Genomic DNA, 26,366 nt, shown 5'->3' with positions numbered 1-26,366 from the left:
AGAAATAAAAATTGCAAAGTCCAGACTCACATCTGTTGATAAACTGTAAATAACTATGTCATTACATTTAAATAGTACTCTTTAGAAAGATGGTTCTTCAAGAGTTCCTTAGTAAAACAGTTGTTCTAGATAGAACCATGAGCACTCAAAGAAACCTCTTCATGCTTAAATGTTCTCTGCATTGTGAAATGGTTCTCCAGATTGATGAAGAATGTGCTGTATATGGGGTGGCACAGTGGTCTGGTGGGTAGCGCCGTCGCTTCACAGCAAGGAGGGCCTGGGTTTGTTCTCCCTGTGTGGAGTTTGCATGTTCTCCCTGTGTCTTTGTGGGTGTCCTCCCACAGTCCAAAGACACACAGTTAGTCCATTTGGACATGCTACATTGCCCCTAGGTGTGTGTGTGTGTGTGTGTGCGCGCACCCGCCCTGCGATGGACTGGTGACCTGTCCAGGGTGTATCCTGCCTTCCACCCAATGAGGCTCCAGCGCCCCCCACAACCCTGAGGGAGAAGCGGCTTAGAAAGTGTGTGTGTTGTATAAGGTTCTACACAGCACCAAAAAGGGTTCTTTTGTTGTTACAATGTCAAGCTTGTAACAAGCAAAGAATTCTTTTTGGTGCTACTTAGAACCATTTTCAAAAAGGTTATGTATAGAACACATTTGTCCATCAATCTGGAGAACCATTTAACCATGCAGAGAACCATTCAGTTTAAGCATGCAGTTGAGAGTTCAGGATTCTATATAGAACCATTGTCTTTACCAAAGAACCCTTATATTGACTTTGTAAATTGCCAGAGACTAATCAGAAGCAAGTGGGCCTAGACAGCACAACCACAGCTAACTGGCCGACTGGTACACTGTGTTCTGTGTTTAAGCCTTAAGCCAGAAAAAGTGGACGGTCATCTTGGCCAAAATAGTGAGAAATAATAAAAAAGTTCTCAATTTAAATCACAATTACAATATTGGTCACAAAAATTGCAATTAGATATTTTCCCCAGTTAAATAGTACAGCACTAATAACAGTATTGACTCTAGACTTCTAAGGGTTAAGAGCTTTCTTTTCATATTGGCACTTTGCATGCTTTTTCGTTCTTGATTAGTGGAGTCTACATTACTTTTCTCCTCATTCTTAATGTTTTTGAGTCTACTTTTATTGTGCTAAAGCACAGTTCGTGCTTATAAAAAGGGAGAAAGTCTTCAATCAGAGCACGAGAACAGCTCCTCGTCCACAGCAGAACAGCTCTAATCTTACCGGTGCATCTAAAACATCTGGAAACTGTCACTATTAAAGTTTAATTACAAATTAATTTATAATTTTTAAGGTTTTGGTAGATGTCAGGTGGCAGATGTTGGTAATGCAATCATGGAAATTCAATATAATTAAAAAAACAGTGCTATGGGATTAAAACATGGAGTACAAAAAAGGCAATTTAATGTATTATGGCTAGGTTTTTTTTTTTGTTTCTCACAAAATCTCTAGACTATACGTATAGACATTCACTAGTTGTGACTCTGACTGATTTACTCTGCTCTCAGTGAGAAACTGAAGCTCTTAGTTCAGTGTTTAGACTACATGACTGTATAAGCACTGCTGGGTCCAAAACCACCTTTAAGGTTCAATTAATTTTATCAGTCCTTTCAATCAAGCTTCCATCTTCGTGTTAGAAACCCGCTGACTGACTGCAGTTCCAAGGCACAGTAAAGACTCCGAGATCCGCTTCAGCTTCATCAGAGCAGGTGCTTATCGTTCGTATCGGGGTTGTTTTGTGCCTGTTAGTTTTGGTCCATCTGTGAAACAGAAAACACCTCAGCATCCACCTAGACTCTGAGAGAGGATTAAAAATACTGTAAAAATAGAGTAAAAAGTCTGGAAACAAAGATGTTTCTGTAAATGCAGTTGCACATTTTTTACATTTTTACATTTATCCTTGTTTAATTTTAACCACTGAGTAACCATGAATCAACCATGAATTTCAAAATTAAAAATTAAAAAATGAATGTATGGTATATGAAACATGACTTTTCTGTTGTAGTTTACATAGCGTCATGCCCAAATTTTGTGTACTTGTTCATTTGGATTTTTTTTTAATTTGCATACATATTATACGTGTAATATATACATATTATATATATATATATATATATATATATATATATATATATATATATATATATATATATATATATATATATATATATATACACACACAGTGAACACGTCCAAATTGTTAAATTTGGTTTTTTGGGTACAATACACTCATACTCATATTGGCCCATGGATATTCAACATGGCACCTCATGGCAAAGAACTGTCTGAGGATGTGAGGAATAGAATTCCACTTCTTATAGCCACAAAGATGGCTTAGGCTATAAAAAGATTGCCAACACCCTGAAAATGAGCTATAGCATGGTGGCCAAGGACATACGTCGGTTTTCCAGGTCAGGTTCTGCTCCAAACAGGCCTTGCCAGGGTCGACCAAGGAAGTTGAGTCCACGTGTTCAGCATCATATCCAGACGTTGACTTCAAAAAATAGACGCATGAGTGCTGCCAGGACTGCTGCAGAGGTTGAAGAAATGGGAGCTCAGCCTGTCAGTTCTCAGACCGTATGCCGCACTATGCTTTAACTCAGTCTGCATGGCCGTCATCCCAAAAGGAAGCCTCTTCTCAAGCTGACGCACAAGAAAGCCACAAACAATTTGCTGAAGACAAACAATCCAAGAACATGTATAACTGGAACCATGTCCTGTGGTCTGACGAGGCCAAGATAAACTTGTTTGGCTCAGATGGTGTCCAGCATATGTGGTGGCACCCTGATGAGGAGTACCAAGACAACTGTCTCTTGCCTACAGTGAAGCATGGTGGTGGTAGCATCATGGTCTGGAGCTGCCGGCAATGGTGAGCTGCGTTTCATTGAGGGAAACATGAATTCCAACATGTACTGTGACATTCTGAAGCAGAGCATGATCCCCTCCCTTCGGAAACTGCGCCACATGGCAGTTTTCCACCTCAATAACAACCCCAAACAAACCTCCAAAATGACAAGTGCCTTGCTGAAGGTAAAGGTGGTGGACTGGCCAAGGATTTCTCCAGACCTAAACCCAATTGAGCACCTGTGGAGCATCCTCAAGCCGAAGGAGGAGGAGTGCAAGGTGTCTAACATCCACCAGCTCTGTAATGTCATCATTGGAGGAGTGGAAGAGGATTCCAGTAGCAACCTGTGCAGCTCTGGTGAATTTCATGCCATGCTAAATAATAATGATAGTCACACAAAATATTGACACTTGAACATTTGGACACATTCACTGTGACATGTACTAACTTGTGTTGCCAGCTATTTAGATATTAATGGCTGTATGTTGAGTTATTTTCAAAGGACAGTAAATCTATACTGCTATACAAACTGTACACGGACTACTTTAAGTTATATCCAAGTTTCATTTCTATAGTGTTGTCCCATGAAAAGATAAAATATTTGCGGAAATGTGAGGGGTGTACTCACTTTTGTGAGATACTGTATATATATTTGTTGAGTATTTGAGATGGACCTGAACTTGGAGTGCTAAGTTAGTGATAGAATATAAACTTTTCCACTCAGTAAACCAGCTAATATTTTCTGAATTGTTCAGTTTTGAATATCAAATTTGACAGGATTGCCACTATCCCTATTCTGAGCTCACCTGTCCCATTGTGCTTTCTCTTTAATGGTCTGAGTCAGAGCAGCTGGCCATCGCGCCGAACACCTCCACAGAGTCGGAGGGGTTCGAGAGGGAATCAGAGCGTCTGGCTGGACTGCACTCAGCCTGGAACCTGCCAAGAGGGAAAATAAATTGTTACATACATACATATATATATATGTGTATCGCTGCTGGATACATATGAATTTTTTCCATGTCATTTTGGGCCATTTCTTTTAGTCCATTCATCATCAAATTTACAGACAATGTAGTGAGCAAGAGGCATTTTCAAATTATGTCAAAAACTGAAAAACTACAGAAATGGAGATACGAGGTTTTGTTCCGACATCATACTCTTAAAAACATGGTTCTTTAATGGTTCTGTATAGCACCATGGACAATCAAAGAACATGATTAAAAGGTTCTTTGCATCATGAAAGGGTATTTCAGATACAGGAGATGTGATGTGCATGGTTCTTTGTAGCACCAAAATGGTTCTGTTCTTCTATTGTTATGACAAAGCAATAAGAAATTGTTTTAATAAGGTTCTACATAGAACCATCTACAATACATTCTCCACCAATCTGAAGAACCCTTTCATGATGCAACGAAGCATTTAATCATACAAAGGGTTCTTTGAGTGTACATGGTTCTAACTGGGACCATTTTCCTCACTAAAGAACCCTTGAAGAACCATTTTTTAAGTGTGTAGCCCAAATATTTTACAGGCTCATATTTTAAAATTTGCCCACAAAAAAGTCTACTTATGTTCCACATATGCTTGTGTGGTTTTATGTACAAAATCAATCATAATTCCTTTCTATATGATCCTTTTCCAGCCTCTCCATATCCTTACAATGTTACAGTGACTTTAAGACTAGTGCCAACCAATAAAATTTTGAGGCCAATACCAATAAAGTTTTTAAGTGGGTACAAATAGAAATTTCAGCTGGTATCAGTCCTTGTTCACATTTTAACTTTTACTCCCACAGTGACAGTTTAAGTCAAACTGTGCTTTGCTGACTGATTTGGTTGGGAGTTATTGATTGTGATACAGTGCAAATATATGCAATTCCTAAAAAAAAAGACATCTGCTGTTCTCCGACCTGCCGTGTGAGGGGCTGAGGCTGTAGTTAGTGCTGTAGGCTCCAGGGCAGGTGGGCTGAGGGGTCAGGGCCACATCTCCATCCAGCTCACTGTCGGCCAGCCCCGCTGCTGCAGGAGTGTGCCAGCTTACCCCTCCGCTTGCTGTGGAGGACACTACAGCAGGAAGCCGGAGGAGTGAAGACAAGAATTAAGATGTAAAGATTAATATAAATATTTCCAGACCTTTTCACAGACGATTAAGTGAGTTACTCAGCCTCATCTAGTAACAGGCTTTGAATGTTTTTGTTAAAGCAAGAAGAGAAACCAAATTTATACACTTTTTTCCTCACAAATCGTGTGCTTCGGTGGAAGTAAAAGTAATCTGTTTAAATTTTTACTCAAGTTAAAGTTCAAAAGTTGCTTTTAAAGTACTCAAGTACACACAAATCTGATCTGATCACCTGCAAATAACAGAGCAGACAGTCGTCTCAAAAGATCTGATGTGAGAAACAAATCTGATTTGCTTGCAGTCTGAATAATCAACATGTGTCTGCTACCCAGCAACTGACCATATGCACATAGCTGGAGCAAGTCATCAACATAACCAGGCTAGTTAGCCAGACAGCTCTCTTTACTGATGTAAAAAAAAGAAAACTAAATCATGATAAACTGTAAGTTCTGATTATTGTGAGAGCGCCCCCTGCTGTTTATCAGTAACGCCGCTCCCCAGTTTCAGTCTCCATTTCTCAAACTCTTTAGCCGAGCGCACTAGCGTTATTCCTCCTAATAGATACATGTTCAGCTCCGTCTCCTCATTATTCACCACCATCACTATAATATTTTATCAGCAACATTAACACATGAAGGTTATAAGAGGGGATGATAGAGTATGAGTCTGCAGTGTCTGAGATTTTTAAAATGCAGATATAAAAATGAAAAACATCCCACAGTGACAGCAGCGTTTTACAGTATAAATATAAGTAGCCTCATTATGCTCATGGTGAACTATGCTGCCTGACACAATTGCCTAAAAACGATAGAAACAGACACTTAAACAGAAGTTAGGACACTGTTGGGGTTTATCCTAAAGTTAGGACAGTTTTTTTTGGAAGTTTAGTCTATTTAGGATGTTTCTGTAATGCTGTTCTTGTATCTGGAGCTAATGATGTTATTCTGCTACAGCTACTGTCCAAAATTCAGTCTGTACTGAAGTCGTCATGGAAACTAAACAGATCAGATAAAAGAGTTAAGAAGCTTCTGTAAGCTGGACAGGAAATAACTGTCTGACTGCTTTGCAAAGATGTTGACAGAGTGAACAGATTTCCCTACAAGAACTCTGGCACCACGCAAGCTAAAAAGCTTATTTTACTTGTTAGCTACATTAGCCTCGTAGCTCTAGTGCAAAACTAAAGAGGTGAACTTTTGAGACCAAACATGTCCTGGCTGACAGACTGCTTTGTGGATAAGTTGCTGCTGTATAAGTCTGATAAGTCGGATGCAGCATTAGCGTTAGCGTTACCTGACGAGTATGAGTCAGCTCGGCTGGCCCGGCTGAATGGAGCGGGCAGCGTTTGGTATCCGAGGCTGTGCTGGGATCCTCTGTCATAGTCGTAGCTGCACAATAGGCTCCGGCCTCCGTGTTCCCGGTTCCCTGTGTTGCGGTTGTACCATCCTCTGAGGTGCTCCACCACCAGAGCTTTCTGCATGCTTTTAGCTAAGAGTTCATTTCTGGGCCCCTGTCGGCTCCGCGGCGGCCTCACAGTGGCATAGGGATTCTGAGACAAGCCATCCATTCCCTCCATCCCGTAATGCCCGTTGCGGCTGTTGCCATGGTAGACATGCCCATTGTATGAGGGGTTGACGTTATAATGCCCTTCCAGTTCACTTTCGTACATGTAAGCACCGTTAGCGTAAGGCTCATAGTCAGAAGCGGTGTAGCCGGCTACATAGTAAGCGGTGGGCCCATAGTGGGCATGCGGGTGGTAGTTATAAGTGCTGCTGTAGCTGTTGGGCACCAGGTTGGGCATGCTACCCGTGTTTCCGTAAATTTCAACCTTGCGGTTTTGCCGGTAGTCGTGCGTCCGGGTATCCAGCGTACGGTACGTAGGTGTGGATGGACACGGGCTGGACAGGCTGGTGTAGGATGAACAGTCGTCCAGAATTTCACTGCTGTTGCTGCGGCGTGTCGGGGATGCAGGGAAAATGGCCCGGTCTGACCCAGGATAGCGTAGGAGCTGGGATTGGGACTCCAGGCTGCCGCTGCGGTGCCGGAAACCGTTGAGAGCACCCTCAGAGCTGCCGGAGGAATATAATAAAGAGATTTAAACAGTTTTCAACACTTAAAACTTTCTGTTTCAACTGCTTCAGACTAGGTTTAAACTAATGGAGCTACAAGTCTAATGTAGCTAACAAGTCATGAAAGCACAGATATACCCATTGCCATTGTGTTAACTGCAGGCCTAAATCATCACACACCTCAAAATACACCATGTAGTTACATTTTTTTTTAATTACATCAATTAAATTGGTAAAAAAAACTTTTTTTAAACCTGCACATTCCTTTAAACTGTGGTTAGAAACCTGTGATATCTATGATTTCTAACTGTATTATGTACAGTGTTTCTTCCCAGCAGGCTTTTTTACCCAAGTTGGCTGCTGCTGTATGCATTGCGGGTCATGGGGCTCTGACTGTCGCTGTGATTCTCCACCTGTCTCCGGGGGACAGTTTTATACGGACTGCTGCCAGCTGAGGAAACCTCGCGTGGGCTGTAGTAATGTCCAGGTCCCTGTACTTCATACTCCAGCCTAAAACACATATGTTTAAGTAGGTCAACAGAGGACACATCATGTCAGAAGGGCAGGGCTGTACATATGTGTAATGTTTTTATTTAACTCTGGAATAATACAGCATATAAAAGGTTTGTATACAGATGTGTTTTTTTCTGAAATATACATTTTAAAAATAATAATAATTATTATTTTTTCCCCATAGTAATTCAGATTCCCCACAAGGGGATGCTATTAGCCCTCCAGTAGTGTTTTTGAGGGCAAAGAAACCCACACCAACAGTAGTGCATGTACGGTTGAAGTCATACATTTCAAAACAGGAAGTGAAATTAAACAGTGAGGTTTATTAAAGGTGAACATTGTGCAAACCGCAGAAATCAGACTTGACTGCCAAAGCTGAACCTGAACTGACAGGTTCACTGAATGGTCTCTTCTTCATGTGCAGGGACCCTCACACACCTGCTGAGTGCTCTGTCATGGTCGCTCTCTGAGGATCTTCTGTCTGGATCGTAGTCCAGGCTGGGCTGAGCAGCAGTAAGGAGTGGTGAACACTGAACAGAGCGTGAGCGTGGACGCTGGGCTCCATCATCATCTACAAACACACAAGAAAACATCAATAAACATCAACTAATCCTATAGGTAAAACACTGATCTGTGTGCCAAAAGCATTTTACTGCTCTGCCTTTGCCTGTTCACAGTGATTTGCGGACCTGATTCAGTTCGGAGACCCACTTTAGTTAATTATGTTTAACTAAAGTGTGGTTTGGTGATCTGATTCAGTTTGGACACCTGATTCAAATAAGACTATATTTTTCGGACCTCATTCAGTTGGTGGATCTAATTTAGTGAGTGGACTTAGGTAATACTACATGTTACATGTTATAGTTCAATTTGGGGACCCGGTTCAGTGTAGTTTGGAGACCCAATTCAGTTTGGGGACCTGATGTATTTAAAATTGTGATTTAAGTTAACACTATGATTTGAAGACCTGATTCATTCTAGAGAGCTGATTCAGATAACACTGTATAGTTTTGGGACCTGATTCGATTTGGAGACCTGACTCATTTCAGAGACCTGATTCAGATAACACTGTATAGTTCTGGGACCTGATTCAGTTTGGAGACCTGGATCACTTTGGGAACCTGATCCCAGATAATACTGTATAGTTTGGAGACCTGATTCAGATAACTGTATATTTTTGGGTCCTGAGTCAGTTTGAAGTCCTGATTGAAATACCACTGCATAGTTTTGGGACCTGATTCAGTTTGGAGACCTGATTAAGTCTGGGAACCACATTCAGATAGCACTATAGTTTTGGGACCTGAGTCAGTTTGGAGACCTGATTCAGTTAGTCTATCTGGTAAAGTTTATACTATATGCTTTAGTTCAATTTGCTGCAGATATACTTAGTTTCTCACTCACCATCATCCAGATTCAGGCTGTCAGAAAGGGAACTGCATTCTGAGGGAGCCAGTTCATCTGAGAACGAGAGAGTAAGATGGAAAGAGAGATAGTGGCATTTTTTAAGGGAGAGAGAGATATTTAGGGCTGTGTGCCTCTAGCTATTCACAAAACCTGAAGAGACATGTTCAAAACACACAGCTGAGACAAAAATCGAATATCTAGACATGAGCCTCCTTTAACAATAAGATGTCACAGTTATTACTGGGGATGATGAAAGCAATCCCCTTTCAATCTATACCACATTTGTGTTTGTAAGTAGAGGAAGGGGGAGATTTTTTGTTATGATTACAATTTGATTAAGTTATTTCTGTCATGTATTTTGACATCAAAACAAAGGTATGAATTTAGATTTCAGATGAATTATATTTTGTTTAATACCTGCGATGATGAGTGATGCTCTCTGTGTGGGTTTTTTTCCCTTCTTAACTCGATAGCGGTTCATCTCATCCTCTATCTCCTGCAGCCTCTGCATGGCATCCAGGCAGTTCCTCCTCCGCTTCTTTTTCACTGTTTTACTGATGTCAGACTCTGTTGCCAGCTTTTTCGCAGCCTCCACAATCTTCTGCTGTAGAGCGAAGCGACTCTCCAGGTTCCTCAGGTATGGGTCCTACAGCAGAGGAGCACACAGGTGAAGTTTGGGTAAAGACAGACTGATACTGAGACTTGATTCTTTTATGGCACAGTATGAATACGTTTGATAAAATTAAATTGAAAATTCACCAAATTTAATACCAAATTTCAATATCTAAGTGGCAATCTTATCAGCACCCATGAGCCAATATGCATGCTTCTTCTAAAATCTAGACTGGTGATTGGCTGTCTAAATTACATCCTGTAATTTATGTTATGACATCAGAATTCTGTAGCGAGATCTCTTTAAAATCTAAGATTGCTTGTAAAAACTACAGTGATGTAGTTTTTTTTTATAAACTTTTTTATATTTAAGGTATTGAAACAAGTTATAAATTTGTATCAAAGTTCAGATACAAGCATTTTTTAGCCACGCCCAAGGTCTTACAGAATTTTCCATTACTGGAGACTTTATACCATTATCTTAAGCAGATGTTCCTAACCTTTCCCATATGTTCCCAAATCACTGCCCATACAGCTGAAAGGCCAATACAGCCCAGTTACAAAAGCCCCCCCCACTGTCCTTGAGAAGGTTTAACTGAAAAAAATCATTTTAAATGTACAATAATGCAACATAAAAAAAAACACCAAATCCAGCAATTTTCAGTTTGTAGTCCTTTATTCATGATGGATGAATTCCATGTGATTAAAAAATGACTTCAATAATTAAAAACTAATATAAACACATTAAGCTGCCTTTTGTGTATTCGGACAGAAAAATTAAGGAGTATGACATAAATGTTTTATTTTTGCAAATAATTATCACAACAGGAATCAATGTCTTCAATCAATCAGCATGTACTATGAATTATTTAGTATCTACAATAAATTATTCAGCATCTGTTGTGAATTAATCAGCAACTGTATTTACAAAAGTAGAGAAACTGAAGTGTAGACCCAGAGTTTGACCCTCAGAACTTTAGCAACTAACAAAGTTGTGTAATAATTTGATGTCAACTACACTGTATTTCCAAAAGTATTCACTCACCCATCCAAATCATTGAATTCAGGTGTTCCAATCACTTCCATGGCTACAGGTGTGTAAAACCAAGCACCTAGGCCTGCAGACTGCTTCTACAAACATTTCTAAAAGAATGGGTCGCTCTCAGGAGCTCAGTGAATTCCAGTTTGGTACCATGATAAGATGCCACCTGTGCAAGTCCAGTTGTGAAATTTCCTCGCTACTAAATATTCCACAGTCAACTGTCAGTGGTATTATAACAAAGTGGAAGCATTTCGGAACGACAGCAACTCAGTCATGAAGTGGTAGGCCACATAAAATGACAACATGGGGATGCCGTCTTTCTGCAGAGTCAATCGCTACAGTCCTCCAAACTTCATGTGGCCTTCAAATTAACTCAAGAACAGAGTAGAGAACTTCATGGAATGAGCCATACGTCACTAAGCGCAATGCATAGCTTTGAATGCAGTGGTGTAACGCGCCACCACTGGACTCTACAGCAGTGGAGATGGAGTCTCTGGAGTGACGAATCACACTTCTCCCTCTGGCAATGCAATAGATGAATCTGGGTTTGGTGGTTGCCAGGAGAACGGTACTTGTCTGATATGACTGCACGCCAGTGCACAAAGCAAGGTCCATAAAGACATGGATGAGTGAGCTTGGTGTGGAAGAACTTGACTGGCCTGCACAGAGTCCTGACCTCAACCCGATAGAACACCTTTGGGATGAATTAGAGCGGAGACTGTGAGCCAGGCCTTCTCGTTCAACATCAGTGTCTGACGTCACAAATGCGCTTCTGGAAGAATGGTCAAAAATTCCCATAAACACACTCCTAACCCTTGTGGAAAGCCTTCCCAGAAGAGTTGAAGCTGTTATACCTGCATAGGGTGGGCCGACATCATATTAAACCCTATGGATTAAGAATGGGATCTCACTCAATTTCATACACGTGTGAAGCCAGACGAGTGAACACTTTTGTAAATATAGTATTTATATTTCTCACATGTAGCTCACAGAAACAAGCAAAACATCAATTCTGTTAATGCTGCAGAGTCTGAGAACAATACTGTCATGAATTACTAATCAGTGGTCGTACAGCTCTCACCTCGTTATATGGGAAAAGCTCGTCCAGTTTGAAGGCAGTCCCCACCCTCCTCCTGAAGCCGGGGGGCTTCTCTCCTGCCGTTACTGGGTACTCTTTTGGCAGTTTGCCTGTTAGCTCCTGAAACAAAAGATACACATAAGATTATAGTTAATAATAGTTTTGAAATTGTTAGAAAAGAGACAATCATTTTATTGTCTAGTGTGTACAATCAAGCTGCTTCCTGTCAAAGGACTGGGGTCACAGTTTATTTATTGTTGGCCATTTTGCAATAAAATAAGGTAGGCAGGATAGTAAGCTGTTTTTCTTTGCAGAACTGAAAAATAAATAGGTCCTGACCTGTACAGTAGAACATGATATACTCTATAAACTGAAAACCATAAAGTATTGAACTTGATTCAGTGTACATTGTTAACACATGAAAAAAATAATTGGGGAATCATGGCTAATAAAGCTAGGCCTCCAATGTGGGCCATAAATGTCAAAACATGAGGGAAAAACACATCTAAAATAATGATAATGCTCAGTGTCTCTATGAGATTGTGGTAGTCTGTTAGCTGTCTGGCAGTCCTAGATTAAACAAAGACATTTGAGGCTTGAGACGTTCAATATTATATATTAATATAATACAAATATAACACAAATTTATCTGAAGTGTATAGCAGACATGATCATATATCTGAGCTTGTACCTATCAGTTTTACAGTGACTGCCACCGCTGTTTTCTATTCCTAACAACTACTCGAAACACTGCTTCAACTAATGCTCAAATTCACAGCCAGTGAAGTATCTAAAACCTCCATAAAGACTAGACATTTTTGGTTCCTTCCACACTGTAAATCAAAGCATGACTGTTTCATTCCTCTGTCATCTCCTTATTATGTTGGTAGTAAATCTAATGTGTAAGGTCTTTAGTCCAGCTCCTGAAGTCTTAACCAATGAGAGATTGATTAGGCTGTATGTATGTAGATTCCACAGAGAAAACAATGCTGATTGGATCATTTTCTGTTGGATGTTTCAAGAATTTAAACCTTTTGTTTCTAACCAAACCTTGATGAAATATTAATGCAGCAGTATTTACAGTTTAAATACAAGAAGCATATTGTTTCCTTTATACTTACTAAAAACTACAGACATGTATTTTCTCAGACATCATTAGGCTGTTTCTGAAGCCCTGCAGACCCACACTGATAACATATGCTACAAAAACACTACAGTATTGCCAAAAGTAAGTAAACAGAATTAATGTACACGTCAATTCAGTGCAGTATTGCAAAAACTGTAGCTGCTTACTTTATGTTTGACTGATATAGCTAATCTGTTGAGATCTGTGATCTGTAATTATGCTCTTACCGCTTCCCTCAGGCATATCTTCTTTAGCTCTGCCATTTTCTGACTCAGGACATCCTGGATTTCTCTCTCTTTTTTCCTCAGCTCAGAGAGTTTCTCCTTTTTCTGCTCATCGTTAATCTCAGAGTCAGCTGAACCTGCAATATACACAGTACATACTCAGAAAGGTCTAAAGCAGCCCAAGATTTTTCATGGCAGGACCCACATGTAGAGGTAATGTTTGTCTCGAGACAACCCAAATGTTTTCTGAAGTGAAATAAGATAAAGGCACTTTCATCTGTATAGTGTTCTTTTAGTCAACAAATGCAACAGTGAATAACAATGAAATATGCCACGGCCGACAGTCTTATATACTTAGCAAATACAGTTTATTTCTAAAGCACATTTAAAACAAACTAAATATGACCACAGTGCTGTGAAGGTAATAAAGTCAAATTAAAACCATTTATAAGCAGAAGAAAAACAAAAAATGAATAATAGGAAACACAGGGCATGCTGACAGCATGTAGAACATACCAAAACAAAACTGCCCAAGTAAAAGCTTAAGATAAAAGATGCAAAGATAAAAGATAAAAATGAAAAATAGATGAATAACCAAGCACACAAAATTGCTATCGGATATCACAAGATAAACCACTCCAGAGTCTATTGAAAATTTTAATCCAGAGTTTAGAACAATGAGCAGGAATTTATTGGTAGTACATTTATTAGTGATTTAATACTTGCTACTAATAGAGGTTGTGGAATAAAAATAAAAATAAGAAAAAAATCTACAATAATTGAATCACAAATTTGTAATCCCAAAATAAGATTATTTATTCTGTATTTTGATATAATCAATGCAACTCTTATCGTCAGTATGAACACATTAACACATTTGATTACTATTTATAAATTGATGAACGAGGCTAATGTAAAGTGAGTATAAAGTAAAGTGATGTGGCACAGCAGCAAAGTGGACATAAAGTCTGAGTATTTTGTATGTTTGTAGTGGCATGTAGCTTGTGGCAAAAAGCTAAAAATAGACACAAGCAAAGAAAAACAGCAAAGAAACAGCATCCACTCTTTTGTGTGCTATTGAAGTATGCCTGCTACAGTAATTTAAATCAGAGTGACACACACACACACACACACACACACACACACACACATATATATATATATATATATTTATATACAAAAAATATTACATTATGGGGAATAATATCAAATCTTAGCTTGAGAGAGACAAAAATGGAACATAAATACTTGATAAACAGTAATAAAGCAGAAATAAAATCTTACCTGTAGAGACCAGGCTGCCGTTGCTGGCCATAATGAGCTGATTTTTTACTGCCACACTGAGTTTACTAGTTTTAGATGCTCCGTTCTCGGTCAGGTCCATAGCGATATCTCCCAAACTTCTCGCTGTAGTTATTTTTGCCTGTTGAGCAGAATGATAATTGTGATAAATGTTGATGAAGACTAAAGTGATAATTTGGCATAAAATCAGCCAATGTTCTGAGGTTTGCTTCCTTAGTTTAGCACTGGAACTACGAGGCCCATGTAGCTAACAAATAAGCAGTTAGCATGGCTAGATCCTCACTTGCCTCATACAGATTCAAATAGATGGTGCAGTGAGCTGCAGGAGAACAACACAGTAATGACTGCAGCAAAGCTAACAGGTGAAGACACACATAAGGTTAGAAACTAAAAGTTTAATTCATTTCCTGTTTAGGTTGGCACTTCTAATTTAATCTGTACAGTTTGAGTTGTTTTTTTAAGCTGAAATTTCTTGAGTCCAAGTTGTGTCACAAATCAGTTAAAGGCCATTTTTAAATATATCAAAAATCTTGATTACCTGGTGATTATATTACACGAGATTTTTGTCATAAATGTGAACTGAATGATGGGGAAAAAACTGAGATGTCCCAGATAGCATCTGAACAACAATCTATCAGTTCTTACAGTAAACAACATGCTAAATTTCCTTCGGGATCAGTAAAGTATCTATCTATCTATGCAATTTAATGTTTTTCTGTCAAACAGGAGGTAGAGTGCAAATAATTAAATATAAATAGATAAAAGTCAAGTCAGAATATTGCAAGCTTGGCCAAGTTTAAAGAAATGGGCAGTGCTACTGAATGACTCATTACTCACTCAGTGAAAAGAGCTGGAATGAGTATCATCAGTGTGAGTAATCTCACCTTGCTCTGTTTGCGGTCCAGGTAGAACTGATGCTGGCTGATGGCCATGACCCAGATGGTTTTGATCAGAGAGTGACTGGCGTACCAGGTGTGGATCACCAAACCCGTCTGACCAAATGTACGCTTAGTGACCGCTCGCCTGAACACACAAACACACAGCAGTGAAATGATGCTGCCTTAAAAAGCAAATCTTCAAAACATATACTGTTGTAGCTACAAAGGAAAGGGGTGGCGATACAGTTACAAACAGAAAAGGGGAAAAAGTACAAAATTACAGTAAAGAGCGAGAGACACTAAATTAAAGAAAGAAAAGGACGGGAACACAAAAATACAGTCTACTGAGGATAGAAGACACAAAATTACACAGAAAATAGGTGGAGTCACAAAGACACAAACAGAAAACAGGGCGGGGTCACAGTGTAACAAACAGAAAGGGGTGGGGTCATACAAATACACACAGAGACAGGGTGGAGTCACAAAGATACACAGAAAAGAGACAGTGCCACAAAATTCCAAACTAGAGGGGCAGAGACACAATTACAAATTGAAAAGGGGTGGAGACACTATTACAGCAATAAAGAGGCGGAGTCACAAGGATATAAACACAAAGGAGTTACAGACAGAAGGAAACAAAATGATGATATGGGGCTGAACATTTCCACAAAAGACAGCGTATTAAATACACACACACACACACACACTGACACACAGGGGTCTGAGTGTGTGTGATATTCTGACCTGTGAGGGTCGTTCACCTCCACTGCAAATTTCTTCTCCCGGAAATATAGATTCTCCAGCTGCTTCCACTGGAACAGCTACAGTAACACACACAGGAACAGAGTTTAGTCTGTTTATTCACTCACAGTAGAGCTGAGTGATGTGGCAGTCCTGTAATATCACAATAATTACATAAGCTTTCATTATACACAGTGTGTATATATACTAATATATATATTAGTGTGTGTGTGTGTGTGTGTGTGTGTGTGTGTGTGTGTGTGTGTGTGTGTGTGTGTGTGTGTGTGTGTAAAACAAAAATATTTATATTTCTGAGTAAATAAATAGTGCCGCCTTAAGAAGTAAAACTTTGAACTAATTCATTTTAATCTTATCTTACATCATCTGATCTCCAGTTAGGAAATCTTAACCTACTCAAAGATGACAATCGAAGATGACAATCACCTGTCATGTTTCCTAGCAACTGACCATACACACATAGCTGAAACATAAACATTTAAACAAAATAATGTTGAAATGTCAGTTACAGCTGCTGTTACTGATGTAAAAAAGGTCAAACAAAACCAAAGTGTGATGAAGTGTACGCTGTCAATACTGTGAGAGTGCCCCCTGCTCTTAAACAGACACACGTTCATGTTATTTTTTCAACATTTTCAATATTTTATCAACATTAACACATGAAGGTAATAAGAGCGTTGGTGGAGTTTGAGTCTAAAATGCAGATTTAGAAAAGAAAAACATGTCACAGTGAAAGCAGCGTTTTACAGTATAAATAAATGCAGTGTCATTATGCTAGTACTGAACTATGCTGCCTGACACGGCTGCCTAAAAATGATAGAAACAGATGCTTAAACAGAAGTTAGGACACTGTCAGGGTTCATCTTAACGTTAGGTCAGTATTTAGGAGATCTAGTCTAGTCAGGATGTTTGTGTAATACTGCTTCCTTATCTGGAGTTAATGAGATTATGAAGTTGGAAACTGTTATTCTGTAATAGCTACTGTCCTGAATTCAGTCTGTACTGAAGTCATCATGGAGACTAAACAGATCAGATTTCTTCTGTAGTAGAGCTGCAGGTGTTTTCTGCTGCAGACACACTGACTGACTCACTGTCTGTTACAGTCTGAATGACTGTGTATTAAATTGATGGCTGCAGGCTGCATTAATCCAGTGAAGAAGCACTATGTGTTCCAGAATCTCAGACATTTCATACACACTCTCGTTATCCTGCATATTTCTGCCCATGCACTCTATGTGCTCACATCAGCTTTAAAGTGATTGTTTGGTCAAAAAAAAAAAAAAAAATCCCGGCCCCTCCGACAATAAATTGTGATATAAATAATTGCAATTACAATTTAATTGTTGTTTATTATTTGCACCCATTAAAATACAAGCTTAAAGTTTGAGAAAGCCTAAATTCCTCAGCCACCACACTTGTCAGCTCCCATATGGAAAAAAATACATATTCCAAATGTATTTATGAAGCATATTTTTGCAGTGTATGAAAATGACCAAACGAGTTATTTGTTAAAGATATTTTAAGTGCATTTATTAGTATTTGTTATTATATTTGTTCAGTGGTGTTTGGTTGTAATAAAGGCTACAGATGTACCTAAACAGTACTGACTTCTGTGATCTGCATTGTACCTTGTACGTATGCAGTAAGACACTCACACTCAATGTATTTCAAATGAACAAGATATAAAATCAGTCATAACTGCATCTTCACAGAGTATCAATAGCTACAACACTCACTTTTGTCATGTTGTCAGGTTCATTTGCTAATATTTAAAATGAAATACTGGAATAAAAATCATTTCATTTACTTACATTTATTTTTGTAAGGTACATTCCTAGTGGGCTGTCTTTCAAAGAACTGGTGGCCCCTAATGGTAACATTATGAAAATTCCCATAAGAAATGTAAAAAAAAAGCTTTTAATCATAATTGTTCCAAAACAAACAACCAAAATCTTCTTTTTTCAGCAGGAATATATTATAACTGTAACAGGTTATGCTTTAGTTTTAGCCCTGGAGCTACGAGGCTAATGTAGCTAACAACCTTATGCCCCACCAGTTAGCAGGACATGCCTGAATCATCACTCAAACTTGTGGAGGTGTTCAATATCTCTAACAGACTTGCTTATGTTTTTGACATTGTGACACGGTTATCTATAAACAAAGGACTAAAGCACATTTGCACAAAGCTAAAATCAATAGTAACCTAAATTTAGTTTTACCAAACTATCACTTTAAAGTACACTATATTTCCAAAAGTATTCACTCACCCATGCATATAATTAAATTCAGCTGTTTGAATCACTTCCTTGGCCACAGGTGTATAAAACTAAGCACCGAGGCATGCAGACCAGCATGGTACTGTGATAGGACGCCACCTGTGCCCCAAGTCCAGTGGTGAAATTTCCTTGCTACTAAATATTCCACAGTCAACTGTCAGTGGTATTATAACAAAGTGGAAGCAATTGGGAACGACAGCAACTCAGCCACGAAGGGGTCAGCCACATAAAATGAGAGCGCAGGCTCAGCGGATGCTGAGGCATATAGTGCGCAGAGGTCAGAACAGTGCGTAGAGAGCTTCATTGAATGAGTTTCCATAGCTGAGCAGCTGCATCCAAGCCTTATATTACCAAGTGCAATGCAAAGAGTTGAATGCAGCAAAGTGCCGCCACTGGACTCTACAGCAGTGGAGACATGTTCTCTGGAATGGCGAATCACATTTCTCCAATTGGAGTTTGGTGGTTGCCAGGAGAATGGTACTTGTCTGACTGCATTGTGCCAAGTATAAAGTTTGGTGGAGGGGGGATTATGGTGTGAGGTTGTTTTTCAATAGTTGGGCTCAGCCCCTTAGTTCCAGTGAAAGAAGCTCTTAATGCTTCAGTAGTGAATTCGAACATGATACCATGATAAGATGCCACCTCTGCAAGTTCAGTTGTGAAGTTCAGTTGTGACAATCAACTGTCAGTGGTATTATAACAAAGTGGAAGTGTTTGGGAACAACAGCAACTCAGCCATGAAGTGGTAGGCCACGTAAAATGACAACACGGGGATGCCAACTTTCTGCAGAGTCAATCACTACAGTCCTCCAAACTTCATGTGGCCTTCAAATTAGCTCAAGAACAGAGTAGAGAACTTCATGGAATGCTCATCTAAGGCTGAGCAGCTGCATCCAAGCCGTACATCACCAAGCGCAATGCAGAAATTTGAATGTAGTGGCACCACTAGACTCTACAGCAGAGGAGACGTGTTCTCTGGCATGACGAATCACACTTCTCCCTCTGGCAATCCGATGGATGACTCTGGATCTGGTGGTTGCCAGGAGAACAGTACTTGTCTGACTGCATTGTGTCAAGTGTAAAGTTTGGTGGAGGTTGTGGGGGGGATTATGGTGTGAGGTTGTTTTTCAGGAGTTAGGCTCGGCCCCTTAGTTCCAGTGAAAGGACCCTTCCTGTTCCAACATGACTGTGCACTAGTGCACAAAGCAAGGTCCATAAAGACATGGATGAGTGAGTTTGGTGTGGAAGAACTTGACTGGCCTGCACAGAGTCCTGACCTGAACCTGAACACCTTTGGGATGAACTAGAGCGTTAACTATGAGCCAGGCCTTCTCGTCCAACATCAATGTCTGATCTCACAAATGAGCTTCTGGAAGAATGGTCAAAAATTCCCATAAACACACTCCTAACCCTTTTGGAAAGCCTTCCCAGATGAGTTGAAGCTGTTATAGCTGCAAAGGTTGGGCTGACATCATATTAAACCCTATGGATTAAGAATGGGATGTCACTCAAGTTCATATGTGTGTGAAGGCAGACAAGCCAACACTTTTGGCAATACAGTGTAGTTGAGTCAGACCATAATACTTAATAAAGGTCCACCAGTAGTATAAACATAAACTTAACAGTATGGGAAAGCACTGGTTATGGTTTTTATACAGTACATTAACACATATTTCTCTTAAAGTATTTTGGCCATTTATATTATTATTTATAAATATTAGCTGAAAAGTGCAATGGGTGATAAATATGACAGTATTGTTATAGTGATATATTACATCACAGTGTGTCAGAATTGTCAATAACCTAGTGTATTGTAGACATCGTCAGCATTAAAAGAACAATGTTTAGTCCTGTTTATTTCAGTTTAGTGCAGTGCATTGTGTGAAGTTTTTGTATTATTTTTAAATGTGTTAGTACTTTGTTCCAGCTTATCAGAAAAAAAGCCCAGCTCTAAATGTTACATTTGCATATTTGTATATTATCATTCATAAAATGAATTTATGAGCCTATTATATAAACCCTCTAAAGCTGACAGCGCCAGTAAATAAGGTCCTTACCAGTCGTATGAAAACAGATCCATGGAAATAAAATCCCAGAATAACGAGTTTTTATAATCCGTGTTCAGCTGTTGCAGTTGCTTCTGTCTCGGTTCTATGTTCTGAACGTGTCTCTTCAGGTTTTGTGAATAGCTAAAGGCGCCCTGTCATCCTGACTCTGTTCATCATCACTCACATACCAGAAAAACTCCTCACAGCACACAGTAAACCTCTCTCTCTCTCTCTCTCTCTCTCTCTCTCTCTCATTGCATCAGTGCAAGTATGCATGTATTAATACTTGAATTCCAATCATTACAAGTATGGACACATCCCTCTCTCTCTCTCTCTCTAAGTAATACTGCAGTAATATATTACCTTACTGTCAGCATAAATATATTCTTGATCTTTCCCTCTTTTTTCCATCTTCTCTATCTCTACATCTCTCTCTCATTTCCCTCCATTGCTCTCTCTCTCTCTCTTGCTCTCTCTCTCTCTCTCTTGCTCTCTCTCTCTCTCTCTCTCTCTGTTTACAGCTATAAGCCACATGACAGCATTTAGCCGAATCTCATGATGTTTGTGTACCACAGACTCTCAGAACAGACACAGAACCAGAAGAATCATCTAAAAAGCAGTTCTCAAAAACAGTTTTCAGATATTCTTTTAAGGAATTCTTCTTTATTTCCTTGGCCATCAGGCTGTTGAAAAGGCCCCTCAGCAACCCAACTCCCCATATACCTGTTCATACATCCCCAAAACCTTTTAGGGTGATTTAGAACAGAGTATAAAAATGTAAAATGTTCCATCTTGTTGCTGATTTTCAATTATATTCTCTACAAAGAACCAGGCCTGGATTATCCAGTGGTTTTTATAGGTGCATGGCCAGGGAGCCGAGCCACTAGGGGGCCCCTGTGAGCGATTGTGAGAAAATATAAACAGCTGTTTTGACTCACAGCTCACAAGTTCACTAGAGGAACAGCGAAAAAACAGAACTTCAACCTCAAGGCCAATCATAGTCCTGACACTCTCCAAGCCTTTCCTGAACATTTCCTTCATTTTCTCCTGTATTAACTGCTTAGTAACATTTCAGCCACCAGTTTTCTTTATGCAGCCAGCGCAGGTCAACACAGTGACCAAACAGCCCTAAACATTAACTTGACACTAAGCTGTCATAGTTAACAGATACTTGATTCACGAGGATTTGTTTCACCAATTAGCATTACATACAAGGTAATGCAGTTAACAAATTATCAAAGTGTTATCCCAAAATTTAACACATAAAAACTTGAAAATAAAAAAGAGGTCTCGTTCTCCTGAGTACTGAGACTACTGCTTTCTTGTATCGTTAATGAGTACCAGATCATGTTATTTGGATTGTTGGTCTGATCTTCTGTGGTTTTGACCGTGCCTGGTATTGCTGATGCTTCTTCTGATTGTATAATAAACCTGCACCTGATTCCAAATGTCTACTGGGGAGTTTTTCATGACAACATGTAAATTAGCCAGTTTTATTCAATCTGCACAAATACTTTAAATGAACAATTCTTTCAAACAGTGTCTTTTTTTGAGTTGAATAAAACTAGTTCAATATCTTGTTACTACATAAAGTAATCTTTTAGGTTAATCTGAAGAGACATTTTTACAGTGTCGTCTTATATGATTTCATATTAATATCATAGTTTCTTCTGTTATTGTTAAGCTTTAAAACCTGTTTGTAAAGCACTTTGAGCTGCCACCAACATGCAAATTGCTATATAGATATATAAAGATTTTCTCACGGTAGTGTTGGGTTATTGTTCTTAGCATTTATTGGACTTTTATTTTGAAGGGCAGGACTAGGTTCTGCCAAAGCAGTGTATTTTGTGTGTATTTGTATCAGAGCTACAGGGAGCTAGAGCCAGCTAACAGTACAATTACTGTTTATTTACTGAATGTAACTCACTGTGGGAAAAGTAACACATAAAATGTGGCCTAAATTTGTTTAATTCAGCAAATAAATAGTAATTGTGTATTAAAATGTGCAGAAGTGTATCTCTATAGAGAATGTGTAACTTATTTACATTTATGGCATTTGGCTGACGCTCTTATCCAGAGCGACTTACAATATGATCATTTTACACAAGTAGGTGAAGGTAGTGTTAGGAATCTTGCCCAAGGACTCTTATTGGTATAGTGTAGGGTGCTTACCCATGTGGGGGATTGAACCCCAGTCTACAGCGTAGAAGGCAGAGGTGTTAACCACTACACTACACCAACCATATTTACAGTTAGAAAATCAACAACAACATGGAATTAGACCAAATTTGCAAACTTTTGGGTACAACTGGAACGCCTGAATCTAGTAAAATGTTGCATCGTACCCTTCTTGGCTTTACTTTGTCCTGAATGTCGTACTGGCCGATTCCCTTATAGCTGATTCCCAGCCACCAGGGCAGACCCTGCTTATCCTGCAGCAAACAAGCACAACAAAACAACAGATGACACTTCCACAAAGTTAAAAACAGACCAGAATCTCAAACAGAAAGAGGAATTGACTGTGTTTAGGGAAGTCTGAGAGATGCATGACTCTGAAATGAAAACCGCTTCTCTGCCAAAAAATAAACACATTAATGTGTTAAAGTTTTGCTTATGTTCATAATGTGTATTATTTCATATGTAATAAAAAAAGTATATTGTGTAGAATTGAGTCTTATAAACTACAGATTAACACAACATTTTAGAAACTTCATTTTATATGTTTGATCTAAAGTTATTAATAAAGGGAATTAATTCTACAACAGTGTAATTTTAGATATTAATTTGATTAGAACTTTATTCTGGATATTCATTTGATTAGAACTTCATTCTGCACAATAATTTTATATTAGAATGTCATTTTGGACACTGATTTTTTCAAAACATTTTTTGGTCATCAACTTTATTAGACTTTAATAGAACTTCATTCTGGATGTTAATTTTATCAAAACCTTTCTTCTATTTTAATGTAATTTTAATCTATGTGTAATGTACATATAGACTCCAGTACCCTCAATGACCCAGAAGGAGAAGCAGCTTAGAAGATTACATTATCACAAAGTTTATATTTTTCTCTTTGTCTCATAAAGTTATTGTTTTCAAATTGATGACATTCAAACACAATTTAACACAAAATTACAATTAAATTACTTCTACAGAACTTCCTGACCAAATGTCCAGTCAGCTGAATTACAATTAGCAAAGATTAAAGTGAGATGAAGTCTGACCCCTACATTTACTCATCGTGATGTCAAGGTTATCTGTTGACTTTAGTGCTGCTATTGATTTGTGTCTGTGTCTGTATCAGAGTCACCTGAGCTGAGTCTGATTACCGTATTGATCATTAATTCAAATGCTGTCATTATTAATTACCTTCACTTCATAATAGTGGACTCCGTAAGTGGGCAGTGACTCCACCAGGGTCAAATACCTGAAACACAGAGTGTCACCATTATTTACATTCACTTAGAGCCCTCTCAGATACACACGTTAAAGCGATAGTTTCCTCAACTGAGACATGTTTGGTGTCTGTTTAACTTCTTTAGTTTAACACTGGAGCTACAAGGCTAATATAGCTAACGAGTAATGGAAGCCTACAACCCACCGATTAGCATTTCTGTAAAGTAAATGTAGTTACCAAATAATGAAAGCTGACCGCCCACCAATTAACAATGCTGCAGAATTAATGTAGCCAACAAGTAATGGAAGCTTATGCCCCATCAATTAACATTGTTATTGAACTTGTAGGTAACAAGTACTGGGAATGTATGCCTCACCATTTAGCATTGCATACAGGGTAATGTAGCTAAGAAGTAATGAAAGATGCTAATTTTGCCAATTAGCATCATTATTGAAGGTACTGTAGCTACAGGTAATGGAAGCCTATACCCCACCAATTAGCATTTCTGCCAAATAAATGTAGTTAAGAAATATAAAAGCTTGCCCCTCACCAATTAGCACTGCTTTGAAGCTAATGTATTTAAGAAGCAATGGAAGCTTACATCCCACCAGTTAGCAATGCTGCAAAGTTAAAGTAGCTAACATGTAATGGAACGTTCGCCCTACCAAATAGCATCGTTATTGAAAATAATATAGTTACCCCACCATTTAGCTTTGCTGCAGGGAAAGAAATGTAGTTAACAAGTAATGGAAATGCATGTTCCACCAACTAGCACTGCATACAATCTAATGTAGCTAACAAGTAACCAAAGCTTATACCCCACAATTTAACATTGTTATTGAAGGTAATGTAGCAATAATGATTAGCATTGTTGTTAAAGATAAGCTAAAGGGTAGTAGACATTTATACCCCACCAATTACCACTGGTATTGAAGGTAAGGTAGCTACAAATAAGGAAAGCTTACATCCCACCAATTAGCACTGAAATTAAGGTAAAGTAGCCACAAATTGTGTAGCTGCTGCAAGACTGTGTAAATTGTGCAAAGTGCATAAATTAACGTTAACTATCGCTTTAACTTGTAGTGCATCTGTAACGGTTGGCTGGTTTATTGAGCGTCCCAAAGCCTCTGTGCTCAAAGTGAAGTATTATGGGCTCAGTCATAAATCACATCAGCTGAGATGACCCCTACATAGCGCTAATGATAGTTTTATCAATACTCACTGGACAATAGCCTGACCCCTGGAGACGCCCTTCAGCTGCTTATAGTGCTCAATCACTCTCTCCTCACTGTGGGAAGACAGAGAGAAGATGAAAAGGCTCCAGATCAGAGCATTTATTCAGGGTGCAGAGGAATGAGAACATTTCTCATCGTGTTCTCTGCTGCAGAACGTCAGCGGAAACAAAGGAGTTTTACAGATCAGAGTCCATATAGCTTTCGTATCCTGCCATCACGGCCATGACATATATACATAATAAACACTCAGCATCAGCATCCACTTCTGCATCTACTGGAAATATTTAAATATATACATTAATAATAATCTTGGCATCACACCACCTTTACAACTGCTTCTGTCCCAATAGCACTGTAGCCAGAGTGGAATTAAACCCCTGTACACCGTTCTGGTTAAATAACTTCATTTATCAACACCACATCTCTAAATTCAAGCATGTTGTGGCTGCATAGTGTGATCACATTAAGGCATATTATCTCATCCTGAGCATTTATCTACCACTTATTGCCAGCACACTTTAAAATGAAAGCTTAATGAATGGGTGTTTATCCCTTAAATGCAAGATGTTTAACTCTGAACTGCATGAGTCTTTAAATGCGTACATATTTCATCTTAAATGCATGTTTTTAAATGAACAAGTGTCTAACTCTTAAATACATAGGTGTTTATTAACCCTTAAATGCATGAACATTTAAGCCTTACATGCATGAGTGTATTACTTCACTTAAAGCATTTAATCCTTAAAAGCATGGCTGTTTAACCTTTAAATGTACAAGTGTTTGGCACTTAAATGTAAGGGTGTTTAACCCTTAAATTAATGGGTTATAACCGTTAAATACACAAGTGTTCAACCATTAAATGCATCGCTGTTAAGATGTTGAGTGCATGAGTGTATAACCCTTAAATATGTGATTATGTAACCCCAAAAATACATTAGTATTTACCCCTTACATGCATGAGTGTTTGACCGTTAAATGCAGTGACATTTAGGCTTTAAATGCTGGGGTGTTTATCCTTTAGTTTGCATTGTTGTTTCTCCAATACATCCATCATATCTTGGGTTGTTAGCAACCCAGCATTGAAATAAATGATCTATAAACTGCCAGGATAGTTTTAAAACATTTTATTGACAAAACAAATAAATAAATAAAAAATCATTACATTTTATTATTTATTTGTCACACATTCAAAGAGATTGATAAGATAGAGGAGAGAAATGAGGTTATGGGTAATAAAGAACTTGAGATGTGCATTTAAGGGCTAAACTGTGAGTAAATTTATGTGCAATTAAAAGGCTGATAATTATAAAAGATGACTGAAATAATATCTGACACCCAGCATGAGTCATTATTTATTATTATTATTTATTATTCAGTGTTTTTAGCTAGGCGTGAAAACAGTGAATAATAAATAAA

General features: G+C 38.6%; 1 protein-coding gene across 2 annotated transcripts in view; it reads right to left on the bottom strand.

The window, feature by feature from the left end:
• Positions 1 to 1,379: 1,379 nt before the first annotated feature.
• The window catches only part of frmd4bb (FERM domain containing 4Bb), a 66,886-nt gene continuing 41,899 nt past the window's right edge, over positions 1,380 to 26,366 (bottom strand). Inside the window, exons 9-24 of one of the 2 annotated variants that reach the window (XM_037540827.1) lie at positions 24,938 to 25,003; positions 23,688 to 23,745; positions 22,661 to 22,747; positions 15,980 to 16,056; positions 15,242 to 15,380; positions 14,340 to 14,478; positions 13,059 to 13,192; positions 11,709 to 11,825; positions 9,391 to 9,619; positions 8,971 to 9,027; positions 8,008 to 8,140; positions 7,405 to 7,566; positions 6,281 to 7,056; positions 4,782 to 4,935; positions 3,679 to 3,808; positions 1,380 to 1,824 (exon numbers count right to left, since the gene is read on the bottom strand). In XM_037540827.1, the coding sequence (XP_037396724.1) occupies positions 3,700 to 3,808; positions 4,782 to 4,935; positions 6,281 to 7,056; positions 7,405 to 7,566; positions 8,008 to 8,140; positions 8,971 to 9,027; positions 9,391 to 9,619; positions 11,709 to 11,825; positions 13,059 to 13,192; positions 14,340 to 14,478; positions 15,242 to 15,380; positions 15,980 to 16,056; positions 22,661 to 22,747; positions 23,688 to 23,745; positions 24,938 to 25,003 (2,437 nt within the window). In that variant the 3' untranslated portion in view covers positions 1,380 to 1,824; positions 3,679 to 3,699. The remainder of the gene's footprint in view (positions 1,825 to 3,678; positions 3,809 to 4,781; positions 4,936 to 6,280; positions 7,057 to 7,404; positions 7,567 to 8,007; positions 8,141 to 8,970; positions 9,028 to 9,390; positions 9,620 to 11,708; positions 11,826 to 13,058; positions 13,193 to 14,339; positions 14,479 to 15,241; positions 15,381 to 15,979; positions 16,057 to 22,660; positions 22,748 to 23,687; positions 23,746 to 24,937; positions 25,004 to 26,366) is intronic. The other variant, XM_017715606.2, reaches the window with a different exon arrangement.

Source organism: Pygocentrus nattereri, chromosome 9 (assembly GCF_015220715.1).
Source record: "Pygocentrus nattereri isolate fPygNat1 chromosome 9, fPygNat1.pri, whole genome shotgun sequence".
Lineage (NCBI taxonomy): Eukaryota > Metazoa > Chordata > Actinopteri > Characiformes > Serrasalmidae > Pygocentrus > Pygocentrus nattereri.
The sequence above is the reverse complement of the archived record's forward strand: the minus strand, read 5'-3'. Positions and strand labels throughout refer to the sequence as shown.